Below are 16668 nucleotides of genomic sequence, written 5' to 3' on the forward strand. Positions count from 1 at the left end.
TTTGCTGTGCATGCACATCTGGGAACTGACAAATATTCAAGCCAATCTTTCAAAAATTGAAGGACATTAATCCTCAGCAAGCACACATACACATGCACTCATCCTAGGACTGAATGACTTATTAGTGGATTCACTAACATTTCAAGACAGCATTGCTTTCTGGAAAAAGTGTAGACTTTGAAATCAAAAAGATCAGTGTTTAAGTTCTAAATTCCCCTGTGAATAGCTGGACTACTCTGATGAGTTTACTTGTCTGTAAGACAAAGGCAAAATTAGGTAGAAGATAGATAGATGATAGATGATAGATGATAGATAGATAGATAGATAGATAGATAGATGAATGATAGATAGAGTAGAATTATTGTAAGGACTGGAAATACTATTAAACTTACCTACTTATATACCAAAGTTCCTGGCCCATAAGAGGTAATCAATAAATACTAACAATTTTATTAATTATGGTAATTGTCAGTGCTGCTTTAACTGAGGAGGTAAAAAGGAACACACAGGAGAGAAAGGATCTCTGCATTTTATATGTGTGTGTGTGTGTGTATATACATGTGTATATACATGTGTAAATATACATGTATATACATGTGTATATATATACACACATATATAAATATTTATGTATGTGTGTATACATACACATACATTATATATACACATATATACATTTACATTATATATACACATACACATAACATTATATATTCACATTACATATGCAAAAACACATTTTTGTTTGTTAGTTTTGTTTTGTTTTGTTTTGTTTTAATCAAGTAACCTCTACAACCACTGTGGGGCTTGAACTCATGACCTGAAGATTAATAATTGCATACTCTACCAACTGAGCCACCCAGGCACCCCATGCATTATATTTTTGTGCTAATATAATCCTCAAAGACTTGCTCAGAATAATACCTTTACCATTTCAAAGTTCTGTGTTCAATAACATGTATAAGGGTTATTGTCATTCCTACACTCATTTGGCAAATTGAACACAAGTATTTGTTAACTCAGCAAATATGCTTTGAATGCCACATTCAATCATTAATTCCTTTATTCCTTCATTTATTTAGTCAGCCAGTCAGAAGGAATTCTACAAGCCACAGACACCAGGCTAGGCTCCGGGGAAATAAAGAAAATTACATGAAAGCCCTGTGGAGTTTGCAGGCTGCTGAAAATAGAATGGGTGTAACAACACATGATGATACATTTTTCTTGGGATCTGCTCTTTCCTTACAAATTTTTGGTGAAGAAAGAGTCAAGGATACTCACTCTGGGAGTCTCACTGATTATCTTTTCCTCAGGCTGCCCTTTGTTCAATTGAGATTAGAGGGGGTCACTCTCAATTCCTTTGGTAGAGCTAATTTTAGGCTGTTGTTTAAGGGGTCCTTTGTATCTCTGGAAAATAGGAGGTTCTTGCTTCTTTTTTTCTTCTTTCACCAATATTTCCTTTGATTAATAGACTTTTGGATAACAGTTTTAGAACAGAAAAACTGAGCAGATAGAACAGTGAAATCCCATATAGCCCCACCCATTTCCCCTATTACTAACATTGTGCATTAATATGGTATATCTGTTTCAATTAATGAACCAAGACTTTTATTCACTGGAGTCCATACTTCAAATTTGCTTGGTTTTTGTCTAATGTCTTTTTTTCTTAATTACAAGATTCCATATAGGGTACCATTTTACATTGAGATTTTTTGGTCTCCCTATTCTTCTTTGCTTAACAGTGTCTCAGACTTGCCTTGTTTTTGATGACCTTGACAGTTCTGAGGAGCAACAGTCATTGTCATTGTAGGATTACCCTCTGTTGGAATCTGTCTAATATTTTCCTCATATTTAGACTGAGGTTATGGGTTTGGGGGAAGAACACCAAGTCAAAGTGCCATTTCACCACATCGTATCACTGTTACTATTCCATCACAATGACTATGACAACTGCTGATGTTGGCCTTCATCACTTGGCTGATGGAGTTTTTGTTAAGATTCTCCACTGTAAATGTACTGAGTTTTCTCTCTTTCCATATTGACTGTTTGGAAGGAGGTCAGTATACACCATCCATATTTTAATGAATAGGTAGTTGTGATTCACCTCCTTTAAGGTACTGAATCCTTATACTTTATTTGGCATTCCTCTGTGTGGGAGATTTGTCATATTTCCCTGCCCATTTATTCGTTTATTTCTATCAGTATTGATCAGTGAATATGTATTTCATACTTTGGGTTATAACCCTATACTACTTTTATATACTACATTGTTCATGTGTACGTACATTATTTTGTAAAATGTTTTCTAAAAATCTTAAAACCATAAAGTATGAATGTATCTGCAGGTCCTTAAACGCCTTCTTTACCCTCATTTGTGATGAGAGGAGGACATTTGAATGTGTATTTTCATCCAGCCTCCTGGTAGACACTATATTTCTTTTTGTTTTGTTACCACTTTTTGTTGCCACAAATAGTGATGTAAGGAATACTCTTGTGGCTGTATTTTACCCATGCCCATGAGAACTTCCTCAGTATATTTTCAGAAAATTAGAATTATTGGATAAAAGGAACCTAAAAAGCTAAGTATTTTGAAATGTGTTGCCCTGTTCTCCTGAAGAGTACTTGTAAAGGGGCCATTTTCACAGACCAGGGACCCAGCCTACAAGTTGGGTCTCTTTTGATCTTACGTGCATACTCTGAATCCAGTGTCAAATACTCCTTTCATTTTTTCCCCAAAAACCATAAAGTGGAGTTTAACAGTGCTGTTTCTAAAATTAAACTAATTTGAAGGCTCTAAAACTCATCCAAGAAGAATATATGTGCTTCTGGAAGCAACTCGTCATCTTCCCATCTCAATCTATCACCACCTGTCCTAGGAGACCTAAATTTCTTACTTTTTAAATAGTTGGCAACTGCATGAGAGAGATGTCAAATCCACAATGGTATTGAACTGAAGGAAAAAAAGTTACTTGCTTCCTTTTTTCCAGCTGACCTTGAAACCATTCTCTACAACCTTTATTGCAATCTGGAGGTATCTCAATATGTTAAAATAAACAAACAAACAAACAAACAATTCTATCATTTCATCTTCTGAACCTTGGACAAAAGGAACTCTATCCACTGGTTAGATAAAGAAAATTTTCCAAGCATATCCTAATACATCCTAATAAGATAACCTGTTTTGTATCTGGTTAGTTGATGCAGGAGAAGGAAAACATGATGGTTTAGAGCTCAGTCTCTATGAAAAGACACACTTTGGTTCAAATACCTTTTTATTTTAAGTTTACAGTGTGATAATGGATATGTTATCCAGCCTTTTTCCGCCCCAGTCTCCTTGTGTACTTCTGTACTGTGGATAACAGTAATCCTGTGTCAAACAGTATGGTTATAATGGTTTCACTGAGGCACTTAACACAGTGCCAGGCATATAATATGTGTTCAATACATATTGTATATATTAATGATAGGATGATGATATATTAGCATACCATATGTAATGTTCCCTTTATGTCTTTATATGAAAGCATATGGTTATGATCAGAGCTAAAATCAAGCCCTATAAATCTGACAGAACATAGGCTTCCACAACCTCACATACCTTAACTGAAGTGTCATTTTCTTTACTTTAGAGCAGCATAATGTTCACACAATCAGAAAAGTATTTATTTAGGGTTAATATTATGTATTGACAAAACATTATGGACAAGCTGTTAATTAACTTCTAAATGCGGTATCATTTTCACCTTGGAATGCTCGTCTCCAGTTTATGTTTCACGTGCAAATTAGTACTTATTTTACTTTAGTTAAAAAGAATAGAAAATGGCAATAAAATTCTTAGGGAATCTTTAAATAATAGAGCCTTCTTGTCCCTATGTGATGATGATCATGGTGATAAGGAAATTTAGTAAACCTTGTTTGTGGTTCAAACTTTGTATTTCACAGTGGATTCTCATATTTCCTTGTTTGATCTTCTCAAGAAGCCTTTTATGTACCCATTGTTATCTCTAGTTATACGAGAAAGCGGAGGCTCAGAGAATTGGGCAATTTGCATTCAGTCACATAAAACCTGCCTGTGTCCTTTTACCCTACATGCAAGTACCACTCTGCTACCATTGCTATTATGACTAAACCGTTTGTAGTTTTTCAGTTGGCTGCAGCAACTGTACTGTGAAATACCAGATGAATACACGCATACCATAAAATTTTTCCCTCGGAGAAACCTGGCATAGACACTGACCAGTAGAACAGGATCATGACTGCGTTTAGATCACTGAAAAAAAAAAGTTTTCCTTTTTCTGTAACACTGAGATTGCTTTTCTACAGAACTCATGAACATATCCATATTGTATCCCCATAGGACAATCTTACATTCCAAGCTCTTTGTATGAATATTTCAAGGTGGGGAAATGAAAGTAGCTAGCTGAACAGTCTGAAAATTTAACAAAGGCACTCTTTGCTGGTTTTGTTATTCTGCTTCACTGTCTTCGATTAAAAATGGCCACTGACAGGATTTTCTGAAATGAGGTTCAAGTTAAGAATAATCCCAAATATAAGCATCTTAGGAAACTGGTTCTCTGTACCAGTTTCTAGTTAAAAACTTAGGATAGCCTGGATTTAAGCTGTGGATAATGAGGTTTAAGAAATCCAGGGGAGAAATATAAACTTTCTCAAATAGCACTAGTAATGAAAATTCTATTTATGGGCTAATAGTATAGAATTGAAGCACAGTTTCTAGTAGTGTGTGAAGAGCTTTAATTTAACTTCCAATTGAGGTTGGAACGAGGCCAGATGGTTAACAAATGTATACTCCGTCTTCAGATAAAATTAATAGGATGCTCTCTCAGTAAAAGCATAATGACGAGAGAGAATGGAGTAAAAGTCCTTATTTATGGCAATGCTTATTTAAGAAGCACAAAACCAGAGGGGCAGAGGAACAAAGAAAGAGAGAAAAAACTTTGCTGTTATTATTTGGTAGTATTTCATTACTGTGAAATTTCAGGAAACTTGATTTAGCAAATAGTAACCAAATCAGAAAAGGATTTTGCAATGCTCCTTTTGAAATACAAAACTCGTGAGCGCATCACCTATGGTCTGAGGAAACTTTGGATAAGAGAGTTGCTTCAGATTGGTTTTATTTATTGAGCTTTATATACAAGCTAAATTTCTACATTGTATTTGGGAAGACTTTTAAAAAAAAAGAAGACAAGGAGGGATTGAAGCTAAAAGCAAAATGTTGCCAGATATGGCTGATATTTGCCACTAGGATAATGACAGCACCATGTATTTTGACTTCCCCTCTGTAACAGCACAGTTTCAAGAGATTTAACGATAATCTCCATTCTGAAGACCCCTCAAAGATCCCCCTTGCTCCATGGCGTTCTTCATGTATTTATATTTATAAAGTATGCATTTTAAATAGACCACTTATTTTAAACTAGAATGAACTGCCAGTGAATATTGCATCACTAACATCACCGACATGGACAAACTAGGTAGATCTTAGGGAGAATGCTGAATCCACAGTAGAAGAAGTAGTCTACTAGTGTTTATAATTGAATGGGTGGTAACTCAAAGAATTGGAAGGTGAATCACAATAAATTAGCCTGTACTGGAAGTCTAAGTGGAGGAGAATTGGCAGGCAATAATTTAACAGAAATTACCTGTCTCAACGTGAATTCCATTCCAAAAGGGTAATTAGAATTGTTAACAGCTGCCAGCTGAGTATTTAGCTTAGATGACAAATAGAAGCCATCTGTCACAATGCCTGGTACATAGTAAGCACTCAGTTAATGAGTATTAATATTCACAAAAATGCTCAGGTATCTTACACAGGACTTTGTTTCTCTTTGGAGAACTCTGTATAATTCCTTTCCTCCCTCCCACCATGGTCTTAGATGATTAACCATGTTGGAAAACAAAGGTGGTTCACAGCAAAACATGTAGTATCTCACCTGAGAGATCTCTGCCCTCAGGGTGAGGAAATAAGCATGACCCCTATGATCCGGGACAGTATCCTAGCAGCCTGTATATAAAGCAGTGAGAAGCAGGAAATTACTTCTAGTGTCATATGGGTATGTTTGTGTACCTGTTTCATTGACAGCGTGGAGATCTATTTTTAATTTACAAATGGTTCATAAATCAATTTATGTGGAATGCATAGTGAAGGGAGTCCTTAACAGAGAACAGAAAATAAATAAATAGCAGCTGGGATTTTTCCTTTTGAAATGATAACAATAACATAATAATGATTTTAAATGATTCTCTTAATTTATCATTAACACTCAAATGTAGTGTTTAATGTGTGCTAAACAGCATGTTGAACATGGGACATGGATTGTATCATTTAATCCTCACAAAATCCTGTGAATTATGTACTATTATTAATCCCCATTCCACAAATGAGAAAATTCATGTTTATAAGGTGGAACAAAATATAGTTGATAAGTAGCTGATAAGAGCTGCATTCTGCATAAATGTACTGCATAAATAGTATTCTATTATGACAGCTTCATTATTATAATTATTATTATTTACATAGCACAGTATGTTTTACAAAAGTGAGCTTGCATTAACAAACTAGACTCATTACTAAAATAATTTCATTTTTTGTAGATTCCAGTTCTTCCCACCCACTGTCCATTTGGGATGCCTTTAGAAAAGACAGAGGGTGTGAAATCTAAAGCAGTTCATTTAGTGTCTTCATAAGAAGTTTCAGGACAAAATGGGAACTTTTGATTAAAATGCATATGTATTTTTATGTAATCTGTGTTTTGCACTTATTCTCTCTGTCTCTATATATCACATTACCAGTGATAATCAGGAGGATCATGGCATTCACATTTAGCAGTGGCATAACAAATCTGAAAAAAAATCTCAGCATTTAATTAGTAACTGTGAATTCTTATAAAACTGTTTGATTTTTCTCCCATTAGTAATTTTAACATGAAATGTAGTCACAAAATACAGTTGATAAGACTTCTTTAAAAAAAAAAAAACTTTTAAAATGTTTCAGTGATTTTTTTGATAGTGTAGTTGCCGTGAGAATTCTAATGTATGGAGTATAAAATGTAATGTCCACCATATTAGGTTTTTTTTAAGTTTATTTATTTTGAGAGAGAGAGAGAGCACAATATGCATGAGCAGGAGAGGGGCAGAGAGAGGGGGAGAGGGAGAATCCCAAGCAGACTCTACACTGTCAGCACAGACCATGAGATCATGACCTAGGCCGAAATCAAGAGTCAGACACCTAACCAACTGAGCCACCCAGGATCCACCAGCAATCCACCATTTTGTATAATTCAGTCACACAGCATCTAAATCCAGGCATCAGAATCTATTTGTCATGTCTTTTGTTGGGGCGGAGGGGAGAGGGTTGAAAGCATCAAGAAAACAACTCAAACAAGCTTAAGCCAAAAAAAAGAAAAAGAAATGTATTGACTTACAGAAATGTTCAAAGAGAGATTTGGGGGGGGGGGCATCAGGCATGACTTGATCTAGGCGTGTGAAGAATCCCAAGATTCTTGCCTTTGTAGTAGCTTTAGCTTTCAAAGATACTTGCTCCATTTGGTGAGAAGGAAATTGTTGCCTAGAAGTTCCAAGTTTCTATTCTGTCTGAGCAAACCACAGTGAAAAAAAAGATTCTCTTTTCAACAGCTCTTCCAAAACCATTCACAGAATTGAGTATTGTTTTCTCTGATTGGTTGTCTTGGTTCTCATAATTGACCAATCCCAGATACTATGGTGCATCTGCTTCTAATGGCAAAACCTTTATCTTGTGCTCTCTCCTGAAGCCAGAGGTCTAGTCCTTTCAATTCAAATCAGATGAAGTAAAGTTAGGAGGCTCTTCAAAGGAAAATCAAAATGCAGACAGAAACCAACCAATGACCCAACCAAATATGGATCCACTGCGATTGAGAATTTAGGACTCTAATTCTTATACCCTTCTTCAAAATTGAATAATCTTACGTTAGAAGATTATATTATAATCTCCCTAATTAAATGGTTTGTGGGAGAAGATTTATCACTCCACCCCCAAATGAGGTAAAAAAAAAAAAAAAAAGATGTTCTTTTTTATGTGAGAAACTTATCTCTGTGTTCAGCCTTGTGTCTCTTCTACATTTCTACATCCCTTGCCTTTTGCTATTATTCTGGTGTAAATTAGACCTTGTATGTTCCACAGCCAAGGCTTTCCACTAGGATTCTACTGCTTAGTTCTGGTCTTGTATTCCGCTGATGTTTAATACTTCAGAATACCATTTCTATGTGTGTCTAATAGCCATACCATACTGAGAATTATTTAAGGCTTCCTTAAAATCGATGTTATAATTAAAGTAGAACAAGGCCAGAGCATATTGGGAATTCTACTAAATTGGTTTTCCAAGAAGCAGACCTTGAAAGGATAATTTTTTGCAAGTGGTTGGTTAGAAGAGTTTTTAGAAAGAACCCATGGGAGAATGAAGAAGTGGGACAGGGAAGGAAGAGTAGCCAAGCAGAGTATGGTATCAAGCAAAATGTCATGGAAGTTAAATTTGCCTCAGTCCTGTATGGGAGCTCTGGAGAGACTCACACCTGAGAGATGGCCCACCAGCAGGGGCAGGGGAGATAGAATATTTGTATCACAGCATTTACGCAGTTGTTGATTGATAGCTGTCTCTGGGGATATATAAATACCTAGCTGCTTTCACCTCTTTGAAGGGAAGGTTAGCTACAGCAGCTTGAGGGTGGTTGTCACAAACAGATACAGATACTCAATGTTGAGGGTAATAGCACTTCAGAATCTGTGGTGGCTAAGGGATCAGAAGGCACACAATTAGAGTACTGACACTGTCTGCTGCATTACTTCTTTTGGAAAGGTATATCTCTATCGGATATGCCGTTTCATCCATTAATGGAAAAAAGCATATCGAGAGAGACTTCGGTGCTATCACTGAGTTCTTCTGTGGAAAGTAGGAATAGTTAGGATGGATGGGACTTGTTCTTTTTACCCCAACTTAATTTGGACACGTAAAATGGCGAGCCACTTGAATAAACATTTTTTTTTTAAGGCGGGGGGCGGGGCACCTGGGTGGCTCAGTCAGTTAAGCGTCATGATCTCACCACTCGTGGGTTCGAGCCCTGTGTTCAGCTCTGTGCTGCTAGTGCCAAGCCTGGATCCTGCTTTGGATTCTCTGTCTCTCTCTGTCTCTGTCTCTGTCTCTGTCTCTCTCTCTCTGTGCCTGTCTCTCTCTCTCTCTCTCCCTCTCCCTCCCTCCCTGCCTCCCTCCCTCTCCCCCACTCACACTCTTTCTCTGCCTCTCAAAAAATGAATAAACATTAAAAATTAAAAAAAAAATGGAGAGCCACTACTGTAAAACCACAAATGCCAAATCCGTGGGTGATCCTACAAAAGCTGTAGGGTCTGTATTGCCTTATGATTAAGTACATAGCTTTTAGGGCAAAGAAACTTGGAAATAAATCCTATTTATGCCCTGTAACTATAGGAAAAGTAAATGAAATGATCTTTGCATGTTTTACCTATACATAATACAGGTACATAGTTCGTGGTTAATAAGCAGTAGCTGTTTATTGTGATATCATTACAATTATTTTTATTAAATGCCAAACTGACTCAGATTTAGATAGTTATGTTAAAAATTAACTTCTGTTTTCATAATCAAAATAAAGAACTATTATATAACTGGGAAATACTCAGTCTTTACTGATTTTGTTTTGTCTGAATGCTTTAAGTTAAAAGCTTTTTCAGTTAAATACTCTTCATGTATTGGTCATAAACCTCAGAGGTACACTGTCATAAAAAAAATGGGAAAGGATCATGAATTTAGACAAGTATCTGAGCCTCTATTTATTTTTCTCTTTGTAAGTAAATTTTCTTAGAAATTTTTATTACATAGATAATGAATGCTTTTGTAGAAAAATAATGGAAAATAGAGATAAGCAGAAAGAAGAAAATTAAAGGCATTAATATTCCTACTACTCACAGATAATAACTTTCACTGTCTTCACATATGTACAACATATATTTAAAAAATTAGATGATAGGGCATACACTACAAAATTTACCAGACTTGGTGAAGATCTTCCTATATGAATAATTTTTCTTCTAGAATTTCATTTTTATTTGTAGTTTTGTATTCCATAAAATGAATATATATATATAAGAAAACCAGTTATCTGAGGTTAATTGTTGGTAGGAATATGCCATTCTACTAAAATGTCAACCTAAATTTGTGGTAAGTGGAAAGTCTTTTTAAAAAGACAAAAACTAAGTGTATCATAATAATTATTTTTTGTGTGTTTATAAGTATTCAAGTCATGTTTTTAACTATATACTAATTCTGAGAAGAATAGACAAATCACACACTGACTAGGGGATATGTTTTCTGGCAAATCTATAGGAGCACATGTATGGCTTTCTACGTTGTTTATGTCTTTGATTTGAGTGGAAGGGCCATCATTGTTTGCCAATAAAAAATTCCTTGGACTTGATCAATTTTGCTTTATTTGAATCCTGTACTGAGTCACCATCACCAATTTTCTTCAGTTGTTTACTAACTCAAATCCCACACCTCGTAGTCAACCACTTTGTATTTCATTAGGTGGTTTCCCCACATTATTTTTGTTAACTTGAAGAAATCCTGTATCTTTGACAAAGTTTACAATTTGGCTTTGCAAAATGATTTACTTTCATTATTATTGTTAATTTAAAAATTTAGAATAGAAACATTTAAATCATCTGGAAATCTATTAGGGAAAGAAGAATGACTTGGCAGTAGGAAAGGAAAGATGTTAATGTAAATAGATTAGGGACTGATCTTACAATCCTGCTATAACTTTACATTAGCCTGCATTTCTTTATATTATATCTGTAAAAAGTAAGGTCTTTCTCACCACGAATTTCTAAATTCATCACTCTTTGTTAGCTCTTCAATTCAGATATTATAAATATATTTTGCTATTTTAAAAGATATTCATATTAGACTAAAGATATTAGACATAAGATATTAAGCTAAATCTATAAAGGAACCCCACAAATTCTAATGGTACAATGTAAAGTTATCTTTTACGTTATTTATTTATTTATTTTTGGTTTTCATTTTAGATAAGTTATAAATGAGTACATTCTTTTGAGGATGATGAAACCTATACTCCCAATTTATATAGATCTATTACATAGTACTGGTCCTGCTTGATAATCTAGCTCATTCATCACAGAGGTCTTCAGTTATGTATTAGTACCAATTTAGCTATAGAGCAATCTGTGTTTTACTCTTAAAACCTATAATATATAGAAGAAGCTTCCTTACTCTTAAATGTCACATGCTCGCAAAGAATTTCCTGACCACCATATTTACACTGATAAAATCTTGTTCCTATTTCTGCACTCTGTTTCCTTTTTGCAGTTACTGCAATTTACAAATGTATTATTTTTTATTATTTATTTATTGTATGTTTCTCTGCTGGTCTTTAAGCAACATGAGGGTAGATAATGTATCTATTTTATTCATCGATTTATTTCCTGATAATAGCACAATGATTTGCACATAGCAGGCACTTAAGAAGTATTATAAATTGCTGGATGAGTGAATGGTGAATGCTTGCATGATCTGAAAAGTAGTCATAACATAATAGATTGATTGGAAAATTTTCCTTGAGAGTTATTCTTAAGGACACTCTTAATTTATCCTGCTGTCATAAAGACTAAATCATCTTCTATTCTAATGAGGTATAACTGTTTAGTCCAGTCCCCGATATTAGTTGGAGGAGGTTGGATGGAAACCCGTTGCCAGGGAAAGTCAAGTACAGCAAATCCCAAGCTATTCTTGAAATCCCGAACTTTCAACAGGAAGATGAAGGCTTCTATGAGTGCATTGCAGGCAACCTTCGAGGAAGAAACCTTGCAAAGGGTCAACTCATTTTCTATGGTAAGCTAATAGAATTTCAAAAAGTATATGAAATTTTTGGTAATATCCTTCATAGGAGATAGTGAAGGTCATTAGCATGGTGTGGAAAATGTCATAGGAGAAATAAAGAAGACACATGTGTGGGTTAAGATGCTTAATACACTGATGGGCAGGTGGGCATGACCATTTTTAAAATATGCTTTTAATTCCATCGTGGTCTTTACTTGCTATTATTTATTATAATTGCCTTGAAAGTATCAGCAATGTCACATTAAAGCTATAAAAGTTTATAACACAAAGTACCATAGAATTCAATATATTTCCCATAAAACATTCAGCAATAGCTCATGACAGTCTTAATTATAATCCTAAGTAGAATTCACAAAAGGAGAGACTGACAGGAGAAATATAATACTGAATGGTAGTTTTCAGTATTTGTTTCTATTTCCCAGATTTTGTCTGTTCATATGTAGATAATAGAAAAATAATGTTATTACTACACTTAAAATATATGTTGGTCTCAATTACCAGAATCTCAAACGAAAGCAAATATTATATAAAAATTGGCTTCATGTCTTCTTTTATTCAGGCCAAAATATACAGTTGCATAAAGTTTGCTTCTTTTTTTTTTACAGAAAATAAACCATAATATATACCCCAGAATTATCAAAATGTTTGGTGCCCTTAAGATATTCTTAACTTATTTTTGCCAAATTTAATATATCAGTACTGTAGAACTTTTTAAGACTGTATTTACACATGACCAAAAATACTTTTCTGTGTGACATGTTTCTGTGTGACATGTTTACAAACAATGATAAAGTAATTGGGGAAAATATGTATTTTTTTCATAACTGGAAAAATCTAAGGTATTGTAATTACCTCATAGGAATAGCGATTGAGTATCCTGTGGGGAGAGTAAATTGTGCATTGATTATATTATTTTCCATTTCCTTTAGAATTTCCTATTTTAACCTTGAATGAAAAGTATTATTTTATATATATAGAATATGATATCCTGCTGATTATTCATCTACAGTTGTAGCTATATATACAGGTATTTTTTAAAACATTCTTTCACATCTAGAATCCATTGTAAATAAAATAGTAAGGATGTGACTGGGAGTTTTGGGTGGCACCAAGATATTAAAAGCTTTGGCTAGTTTTTAATAGAGATTTCATTTTTCTATTAAGTAGACAAAGATATAACCCAGTGGTTAAACAAGAAATGAAGGTATTTATAAACCAGAAGTCAATAAGAAAGTGCTTTCTGTACAGAAACTGTTAGCTTACACAGCAGATTTTACAAATATTAATTCTTGTCATTCTTAATGATAGTAAGAAGTAGAAATATTTGTCATTAGCCATTTAATGAGTCCAAATGGTCCTTGTGAGGTAATAACAGATAATTGGTCAATAAGATAAATATTATACTTCTTATTAACCTATTGATTTACTTGTTATCATGCTCCCAAAGGAGCAGAGTATTGACTCAAGTACCTGAGAATTGCATAATACCTGATAATTTTAAGAAAAGAAACAGTTTTATTATATTGCGGTGTTTAAATTCAGAACCCTTTTCTTCTATATTCCATCTTTATTACCTCGAAAAGAAATCTTTAAGTATCATCATTATAGAAAATGATACCATTATAATAATATCATTATAGAAAATGAAACCTATTCAGAGAAGTTAAGTGACTTTCCATAATCACTCAGTAGGGAAAGAAAGAAAATCTAAAATCCAAGCCCATATAGTTGACCTGAAATCCTAGGTCCTTTGTTTCATGCATTTCCTACATTGTTGAAGATTTAAAACTTTGGTCTTTAGAATCTGAAGCATGCAAAGAATTTACGTATTAACAAAATAAATACATTGTAAAGTTATAATTATCTCATTAAGCATTAAAACCATATGTATTTCAAACTTTTACAACCTATGTGAATTTTATATGTATTTATTTCTTCTCCCAGGTCAATCATATGTTAAGAAAATTTCTCAACAATCTTCACAATTATAAAATTTTGCTAATAACATTCAGAAACATGATTCACTTTCATCCATACATCTACTTCATCTAAGTCTTGCCTTAAGTTGTCCCTCAAAACTGTGATAATCATATTCTGTAACTGGAAGTTGTCTCGATTTCCACAGGTGGTAATCCCAGGCTTAGTTTCTACTACAGTGAGACATCATGATTCCTTCTTCTCAGTGACCAGCTCTCTGAAGGACCTTTTATCTTAGTGGAAGCAGATGTTGCAATGGGAAAACCCTGGAAGTCAGACATACTCGTACAACATTCAAAGACTCTCAGTCACACTTCTTTCTCCATCCACTGCTACAGTCACAAGCTCTAGGTTTTGTAGGTATAACCTGATAGAGTCTTGTCTCAGGTGCCACACCAAGTCCGTCTTGTTTCCTCCTTCGGTTTTCTTTGTTCTCTTAGAGCCTACTCAGCACTTCGGTACACACAACCTGGGTCTGCTAATATAGAACATCTATACTAACCTTGAATGACGGTGGACAGAAGCCAATGAATAAATGCTTCCTCTTCCTTTTCTTCAGTAGGCAGTTATAAAGACCCCTTAGAAGTTCACAGAGGATCAAGTAACAGTGGCCCATCTTGGTGGCTAACTTAATAACTGACCCTTGCATTGCCTCTTTCCTTCCCTGTAGACTCTTCCTCTTCCCGATGCCTTATCTTTGGGCTGGCATTCCTAACAGGCAAAATGAACACTACCCCTTAACTTAGGCTCTGCTTTCAGGGTTCAAAGTTTGGCTTCTCTGTTTTTTAACTATGTCTTCTCGAGCACGTTATCTCACACGTCTGCAAACATCTCTACAAATGACTAGAGGGAGAATTAACTGCAATTACATATCTAGCTTATAAAAGCCTGCAATTCCGAAGGAAATTGCATTCACTCCTACGTATCTGAGGACAGACCTAAATAAAAGAGGGATAAATGACACAGCCAGGCAGCCTCCTGTCATTTTATGAAAGAACATTTAATTTACACCCCACCTGTTTCTATGAATTATAGTAAGGATAATACTACCTGACACCTAAATAACACCTTAACATTAATTAAACCAGGTTTTTTTTTTTTTTTTTTTTTTTTTTTTTTTTTTTTTTGCCTCAGTACAATGTAGAACTTGATCATATTACAAAATAAGGTTTTGGATAATGGATTCCCAGGATTAAATTTAGGTGCTGAGCTTAAATAAAACTCGAAAGTTCTCATTTCCTATCAAGAGTTTTATGTTGGGGAAAAAAAATTGGACTCTAATCCTCCTAAAATGTGATAAGGCTCATATTTGAATTGTGCTTCAAGCTTTTGAATTGTAATTATGTCTGATATAGATAAACTTCCTTTTAGTTAGTTCAAACCAAATATAATCATGGGCCTTTGCTCACAGTGGGTTCTGATTTAGTATACATTTTCTAACTTGACCTATGTACTAATATTTACCATGAAATTATTCTCTGGCCTTGTTCTGCATTTGGACGTTTTCCTACAACTCCCAAGTTGCTATAAAGGGACATCACAATGACAAATGGCAAACATTTATCTTATGCCGAAGGACCACTGATATTTACAAGATTTCTGTTGTTCCACATTGAGGCTTCTACATTTCCTTTCCCTCAATCGTGTGTTTTCAGTACAATTGGGCCCAGTTAGCTTTGTCCTTCTGCTTTCTATAGTCCTTGGAATGTTGTGCAATGTTTTGGATAATTGACTTGCCAAGTAGTTGTTCTTATCTGTTTTTGAAACAGCCCCACCAGAATGGGAACAAAAAATCCAAAATACTTACCTGTCTATCTATGACAGTTTGTTTTGGGAATGCAAAGCTAGTGGAAAGCCAAATCCTTGGTACACTTGGTTAAAGAATGGTGAACGCCTCACTCCAGAGGTAAGCAACTATGTTGATATTAAAATTTCACCTAATCTCCTAGGGAAATTTTTTTACTACCAGTAACAGCTAATGTTTGTGGGATACTTAGTAGTTGCTAGGAAAGGCAGTATACTCCTCACATACACTAATTTATATAATACTTAAATAAGCTCAAAGTAGCTATTAATATTATCCCCATTTTTCAAATGAGAAAATTAAGGGTAGAGAGGACAACTTGCATAAGGTCACACACTACTCAGTGATAGATCCATATTCAGATATCATCATCACCATCACCGTCTTAATTAACATCCACCAAACTGTTGTATGAGCCTGGTCCTATGTAAATATTTTTCCATGCGTTTTTTTGTATCCTCATGACAATTTTATGAGATGCTAGTATTATTTCTTCCATAGATGAAGAAAATTGGTTTTAGACAGGTTAGGTCACTTGTCCAAAGTCACACAGTAGCTAGTAAATATTAGAATTTGTTCTAAACATAATCTGATTATGGAATCCAAGCTCTTAAACATTAACCACTATCTGGCTTTTACAAAAACTAATGACTCTAAACCCATAGGATGTGGAGAACTGAGGCAATTATCCATATTTTTCAATTTGGAGCATACTTTATTGTACAGTACACTGAAAATGAGACAAAATTGGCTCCCCCCCATCACATTATCCAAATAATTGTGTTAATTCTCCCTTTTACTTTGCACTTGTAGGCACAGCTTGGGCCACAAAGAACATCTAGTGTTTAGAAGATGAAAATAATGCTGTTCTTTGTTTTGGTTTTAGTTAAATTTTCTTCCTGAATGCCTTTTTGCATAGAACATTTTCTGTTTCTTCCAGCCTACTTTCATTATCTT

The 16668-nt window shown here is 34.6% G+C and overlaps 1 protein-coding gene across 1 annotated transcript in view; it reads left to right on the forward strand.

Annotated features, from left to right (window-relative positions):
• Positions 1 to 16668, forward strand: part of LOC122487448 (contactin-6-like) — a 295894-nt gene that overhangs the window by 189299 nt on the left and 89927 nt on the right. Inside the window, 2 exon segments of the mRNA XM_043587958.1 lie at positions 11737 to 11921; positions 15677 to 15813. Of these exon segments, the coding sequence (XP_043443893.1) occupies positions 11737 to 11921; positions 15677 to 15813 (322 nt within the window).

Source organism: Prionailurus bengalensis, chromosome A2, assembly GCF_016509475.1.
Source record: "Prionailurus bengalensis isolate Pbe53 chromosome A2, Fcat_Pben_1.1_paternal_pri, whole genome shotgun sequence".
Classification (NCBI taxonomy): domain Eukaryota; kingdom Metazoa; phylum Chordata; class Mammalia; order Carnivora; family Felidae; genus Prionailurus; species Prionailurus bengalensis.